Source organism: Falco rusticolus, chromosome 8, assembly GCF_015220075.1.
Source record: "Falco rusticolus isolate bFalRus1 chromosome 8, bFalRus1.pri, whole genome shotgun sequence".
In the NCBI taxonomy this organism is placed as follows: domain Eukaryota; kingdom Metazoa; phylum Chordata; class Aves; order Falconiformes; family Falconidae; genus Falco; species Falco rusticolus.
Genome location: NC_051194.1, coordinates 29072868 through 29080039, shown reverse-complemented (window position 1 = coordinate 29080039; position 7172 = coordinate 29072868). Strand labels below are relative to the sequence as shown.

General features: G+C 39.0%; 1 protein-coding gene across 1 annotated transcript in view; it reads left to right on the top strand.

The window, feature by feature from the left end:
• The first annotated feature begins 4446 nt into the window (after window positions 1-4446).
• Window positions 4447-7172, top strand: part of THSD7B (thrombospondin type 1 domain containing 7B) — a 269315-nt gene continuing 266589 nt past the window's right edge. Inside the window, exons 1-2 of the mRNA XM_037398576.1 lie at window positions 4447-4541; window positions 6544-6717. Of these exons, the coding sequence (XP_037254473.1) occupies window positions 6579-6717 (139 nt within the window). The 5' untranslated portion in view covers window positions 4447-4541; window positions 6544-6578. The remainder of the gene's footprint in view (window positions 4542-6543; window positions 6718-7172) is intronic.

Below are 7172 nucleotides of genomic sequence, written 5' to 3'. Positions count from 1 at the left end.
TTTTGTTTGAGTTGCCACAGCCTTTCTTGTATTTAATTAAATATATGAAAGTACACAAGCAGTGTGAAAAGGTTACTTAAAAGTTATTGGACACTTCCTGTGTTGTGCTGCTCAGAAAAAAAATCAATGCTTGAGTTCACAAGAGAAACCTATTGACAGACTTGAGCATTTTGATCTTAATTGCTCTGTACTTGTTCCTGCTGTGAGGGGTATGATAATAGCTTGAAGAACATTTCTGACGGTAAATTAGCCTACTTTGAGTGCTAAGTTGCAACACCAAAAGGTCCATGGCTGTTAAATACCATTGAGAAGTCCAAAGCTTGGATGACACCTGGGTGTTTGCATACTGGGTCCCACTGAAGGAATTTTGTAGAAGGAAATGTTGGGGTGCTCCTTGGTTGTTGAGCATTGTTCATGTTGCTCTCCGTGGGCATGGGGGCCGTAGGTGGCTGTGTGATGGTGTGGCTGAGGAGTATCAGGACGGTGGCTTTCACAGACTCTTGAATCCTTGAAATCTCCCTGCTCATCTGGCGGGGTGTAAACTGTATGTGCTTGTGTAAAAATGAAGCAAGTTTTGCTTCAGCTGCATTTAACTGATCTTCTGAACTGGGTTCCTCAGAAGAGTCTAAAATCACATATACTTTGTATTACTGAAAGTCAAAAGTGTTCCCATAGAGTCTACTGGAAGTACTTAGAGTGAAGGAGGTGTAACAGCAGCATTGTTTCACAGAACAGTTCTGCTCTATCACTGTTTTAATTAAAGTCATTCTACTGATGGAAAGTTTATTCTCTGGTGTTTCTTTAATGTAGTCGTAATGCATCAGTCTGAGCTCCCTTGCTAGAACATCTTTCATTATAATCCACTTAACTAAGTTTATAATTAAACTTCTAAATACAAACCTGCTTTTGTTATGTTTTTAGGATGTATGGAAACTGAAGCAGAAAAACTTAAGATTCATGGGTTTTACCCCAAACAAATTGATGTATCTTAAGAAGTAATTCCTTGGCAGTACAGCAGTTTCATATTCTTGCTTTTAATCCCCAGGATCTTCCATAACTATGAGAGAAGAAGTAGATATGCTTGAATAGAAGAGAAAAAGAGGAAATAATTAATAGGTTCTTACTATTTGACTGGAGACATCACCAAAATACCTGCTTTCGAATATAACCTGTAAAAATGGTGACTACCTACTGAGCTGTCCATCAACTGAGTGCGGAGGAGGTTTGTTGAAGGTTATACATGAAGGTGGACCAGGGTGAATTTACATTCAGCTTTGTCGATCTGGAGGTTGTGCAGGCTTGCTCCCAGCCCAAAGGAGGCTGGTTGAGACGGTCTGCTGGTTGTTTAGAGTTACCTTCTGTGTGCAGATGTGTTAACACCAGGTGTTCTTTCAGGCATTATTTACCATTACAGTTATTGTAGCAAATTGCCAGAGAATTGTGGAGCTTAATGTTTTGATTCCTGATGAGTGACCACTTAGGACAAAAATACTGTCAGGCAGTTGTCAACCTGATGTATAAATTTAGCTTGTTCACGCTGTGTTTTTATCTAGGGTTTTCTAAGATGCTCCTGGAAGAAGAGTAAATATTCTCAATTAAGGTTTGGAGGTGAAGACCTAGAGGTATAGAAAATCAAGCTATCATTCTCATATATACATATATACATCTGTTACATGCTGCTGAAATCAAGGGGAGCACTTGCAGAATCAAGTGTTAGTGCTGGAGCATGACTTTAAGTGACTTTTTGCACACGAGGTTTCAGGCACAGTGGGAGGTGGAATGGTGCCCCTGCTTTAATGAGAAGACTGTCTCTCCAAATGTAAAAGTGGAAGAATGTATAGTGTTTTTCCATATGGAAGTAAAGACAATGTAGTGTAACTGTGTGTGTTACTAAATAAAAAATAGGGCAAGTATGCACATACATCCGTGTCATGGGCACATACACTTACATCTGGATGTTCCTTCCTGGTTTGGTGTATGTGACTGTGCAAACATTTTCATTTTATTAAACTAAATATCTGTGGCACTAGCATTAATGTTTTTTTGGAAATACCTCCCTCAAGGGTGGTCAGCAGCACATGCCTGTAGGGATCAGCCTTTGCTGCTACAGGCTAGGCATTGTGCTGCTTTAGGACATAACAGAATTAGCATTTTAGATAACAGCTTTCTGAGAAGGCAAGGCAGATTTTACTGGTATCTGAGGATGCAGAGTATGCTATAAACATACAGATTATCTTTGAATATCAGAAGCAATGGGTTTGTGCTATGTGTAGTAGACAAACAGTTGCATAATTACTGCCTACATTTGTGTTGAGAAAATTTATTCATGATTAATGATGCTTATCTTTGTGCTAGACACCTGCCAAACGATTTATAGCCATGCGTATGATCTGCAATAGCTTTTTTTTTTATTTTGTTGCTATTTAAAGTGTTTGGGATTATTGTAATTGCATCATGTATTTTAAATGGAGAGTGCTACCCAGGTGTCCTTGTCAGCATTCCTGTCTCATACAAAAAAAAATAGGTCAGATTTACCCGTGACGGGGAAGGTCACAACTCCCAGTGAAGTCAGGGAGAATTTAATTGATGTACGACAAGGCTGAAATCATGTCATGGGTTTGGATCAGTTTAAGTTGATCTTTTCCTAAGTTCAGTAATAAATACTGCATAAATCCACGTTGGAGCAGAGCCAGACTGAACTTTCCTAAACCACTGAAGAAACCTCTTGTCCTGTGGAAAATGCAGAAACCAGAACAATTGCTCCCTTCTCTAACGGTGCAATACATGTAGAGTGGGGAGTCAAAACTGGACTTTCACTCTTTTGTCTGTTGGTGTTGAATGCGTTTGAGGACTCTAATGTGTCTTGGAGTAGCACAGTGCCTGTTGTTTGGAAGCATCTGCCTCCAAGTGCTCAGCAGTGGCTGGAAAATAGGAAAAGTTTCCCAGAGGCTTTTGCCCCTTCCCTAGCTAAGCAGAGATGAGGCTGGGATTTTGCTGCTGGATATTTCATTGATGTTGAAAATGAAATTAAATTTTGAACACTTTAGAAATAAGATACTTATTTGTCAGCTGTATGCATGTTTTTTTATTTATAACACTTTGACACTACACTTGAATGCCGTGTTTTCAGCAGTAATGCAGGTTTCTAAATTAAGTCTGTTATTCAAAACTGGTTTTATTCAGTCCTATCATTAAGAGAATTAGCAGTGGATTAGATAATGTAAATGCATTGTTATGATCGTTAGAAAACTTGCATGTGGCTTTTTCAAGACTGCCTATATATTCCAAGCCATTATAGCTAATGTATGATATCTTTGTTTTTCTGAACAAGATTGCATACAAAGCAAAAAAAATTAAAAGGATGCTTGTGACTAATCCTTCAAATATATGAAAACAACACCTCATTATTTAATTTAATGAGAATTTGTTAGTGCAGACTGTTGATTGGGTAGACCTGTATTATAAAGGACATTGAATATATCTAGATAATCAGTTGTGGAAAAGCGAGATATTTTTCAGACTAAAACACATACCTTGAACATATTTCAGTAATTACATGAATTTAGTCATGACTAGTCGTGGTGAAGTCAATTTTTAAAATGTAAATTTCATTTTTTTTCTGCATTTTTCTCTGTATTTGGCAGTTTACAGCTAGCCACGCTGACACATTTGGGAGCTGAGATATACTGTAACAAAATTTGATGTGAAGTGTTGGTGGCCTTCATAATGTAATTTATTCATGTTTCTGTAGATAGCATATGTTGCCTGTGCAATAATTTTTTATCGTATCAGGACAGAACAGCTACTGTTCCAAATTGTGTTATACAAACCTAGATATACAGACAAATTTTTATTGTGCTTTGCTGTGGTGTAAATCGGTGGACTCTATTGAGCTCTGCTGGGGTGGGTGAGATTAGAATCAGTGTCGTGGTGTCTAATTTATTTCTATTTTTTCTGACTTAATGTAATCTCTGTTCTTGCTCCGTGGGGAGCAGCAGCCAGTTATCTTTGTAGTCCTGCCCAAATAATGAACATATGTGAAACCCCTTGTTTTGGGCAGGAGGCTGCTACTCCCAGGGTTTTACTGCTGTTTACTGACCCTTTGAATGCTGAGATGAAGGCAGTGTATCGGGAAAGCAGCTGATGAATGCTACTGGTGCGTCATTAAAAATCTCAGCATCTTTATCAGCTGTTATCTGAGGTTTCCTTGGATTTGCCAGTTTCATGCCCCCACCTGTTTCTGATGTGTTGTTTTTACGACATTCTGCTGGACCTGGAGAGCTGCCCTGCGATTCAGATGAGCGTTGTCTGTGCAGGGCTGGACATGCTGGCTCCTCTCCAGTACTTAAATCTGAGCATCTGAATAATTTCTTTCCTTGTTTTGCATTGTTGGGTGTGACCAGTGTTGGAGCCAGTGTCACTAATTCCTTCTTTTTTCCCTTGACAGAAAGTCAGTGACTCTGTTTTCTGACCGTCATAGATGGTAACTGCAATGCTGAAGACACTGGGCGAGTCGCTCCTCCTCAGCTCTTCTATGTGAGGTGAGCAACCATCTATGATGGGCAAAATAAACTTAATTGCAGGGTGTCTGAGGACCTTCCTTCCACCCCAGCCCAAGGACTTCCCTGCTGCATTGCATTTCTGAAGGATGCTCAAGACTTCAGAGCTTCACTTGTGCCTCATATGAGGCCTCTTGTGGTCTGCGTTACATGGGCCGGGTGTTGGGACTCAGCAGGTTCTATTCTAAGGTAAATGTGAATGCTGAATAAAATTAACCCAGAAGACATAAGCAAAGCAGTAAATCTGGCCCCTTGCCCCCGTTACTGTATTTGGTTAGCTTGATGATTTTTCAGGTCTTACATGAAATGCTATTCACCTGAAATGCAGGAATGAACTAAACCAGGTAACAGATATTACATTGTATCTTCTACTGTAGCTAGTCAATATCTGATTAAATATAATTGCATGAATTTATCATGATAGAAACTGTTATAATTTAAATACAGCTTGAAATGAAAAGTTCTTCTGTATATTCAGGATGTATACTATCTTCAGTTTTATCTTCATTTTCTTATAAAGAATGATGCTGTGTATTATGACAATGTTGCTTTTTATAAGGTTAGGAATGTAATAGAATTTTCTGGACTAAATGTCTAATAACTGATAATTTTAATGAAAATCACAAAGATTATGCCAATGAAGACAAATCTTGAAGCGAGGTGTTATCTGTCTCCTTTACGCTAATATGGATGTGACGTTTTAACCTGTAAAAGTAGGATTAATCACTAATAAATAGAACTATGTGGAGATTTTAAGCATTGTATAAATACAAAAGCTATTACATAAGAAAGAAAAAATGAATATGTAAATTTACGTCAGAAACTAGCTCTTGTTTGATGTGGTAGTACCATGAACATTTTTAGAGACTTCAAAACTTCCTACTTGAATGTGGATGAATCTAAAACATCTTGAGACTCGTGTAGAATCTGCCTAAGTGAGTAGTTGGTTGGTTGGTTATCTTCTGGGATGAAACGGATTTAAATTACTGTGCTAAATTAACATTTTAAAGATTTTTGTGGTGTTGTGTGCTTGCCTTAATCTCTCTTGCTTTGGAGCTTTTCCATGGTATATAAACAATGTGGATGTTTTCCGAAGCAGACATTCAGAAGTTGGGCTCCTGTTTTTTATGGGTGACCCAGAGAGATGTTCTTCCTTGCTTCCAACACCACACAGTGATTATTTTAATAAGTTGTGTGGTGTAAAACTGCTCCAGCAACAGGACATGATCCATTTGTGCCCCAATCATAACGTGACTCTGGTATTACTCTGAAGTGTTGGAGGGCTTAGTTAAAAACCCTTAGTTGGAGACCTCTCTGGAGTAACTGGTTGCCCATCTCGAGCTCAAAGATCAGGGACTTGAATGCGAGTCCCAGTTCCAGGAAATTTACTGAGTAATGTCTAGTTTTCCCTTTCAGGCTGGTTCATCATGTACTGGTGAGCAACCCCTGCTTCCCTGCTTTTCCTGCTGCATTTCTCATGTCGTTTTCGTGTATCCCATGTTCACACATGATATGGAGCTAAAACAATTCCAGATCTGATACTTCCATTATCAGGGATCTTAAATGTAGGACATGGGTCTGTATTCAGAGCTGAATTTTGCTCCTGGAATCCATTCTCAACTTTGGTTTAGTCCACCTGTAAATTAAATGGAGAAAAGAAGGGACACATCACGCACTTATTAGATCCCTTGCCATTTATTTGCACTGGCAGATTTCTTAAGAACCTGCTAAAAGCATTTACAATGGCTGGCTTTGTAGGATGGGACTGCAGGTCCTCCAGGAGCTGCCCCTATCCTCAGTCTCCCCCCTCTCCCCTGCTTTTTTTCCCTCCCTCTCTCCAAGCGAAGTCTCCATAACAGACTTTTCCTCAGATCCAGCACATGGGGACTATGAAATGCACAGTGGCCACCAGGTTACCCTTAGGTTGAACCTGTTGCCTTGCTGTTGTCTTTTAGCAGGCTTTTCCTTTTTTTGTTAATTCTAGGACCAAAGAAGACAAGAGACTGAATTATCTGAATTATGCTTCTACAACAGAACTGGGTTTCTCCTCATTGGGCATGGCAGAGCCTGGGGAAGTCCTTCCTTTTGTTTGTTTTCTTAATGTTGCAAACAGCTGATCTGGAAGCCAGGAGAGGTCATCAGTTTGTCTGGAAAACAGGTAGGAAAAAGATATGTTGGCTTATCTACTAGATGATTCCTGTATTTGAGGATGGAGTGATTGCCTTTTCTGCATTCTGCTTTAGCTCAATAATAAATTAAAAAAGCCTGATGATGTCTTCTGAGTGTTTTTGTAACTGAAAAGGAAAGGTTTAATCTCTGTTCTAAATTAGTGATCTTCATGTCTGTTGCAGTTATGCACCAGACTGACTCTAGGGTATAATTCTGAACTCCTTAATGTGTTTAATCCAAAAGCAGAATTTCTACTGGATTCTGATATCATCATCCTAACGTTTCTTATTTGAAATATTTAATCATTTTCTTTTCATGTTTGAATGAAACGGCACACCAGCATCTTTCAGCATGGACTGAGCCAGAAGTCCATACTCCTGGTTGATCTATTTTTAATTTCACTAGTACATTTAGTGAATTATTTCTGTCCATCAGTCAGATAGG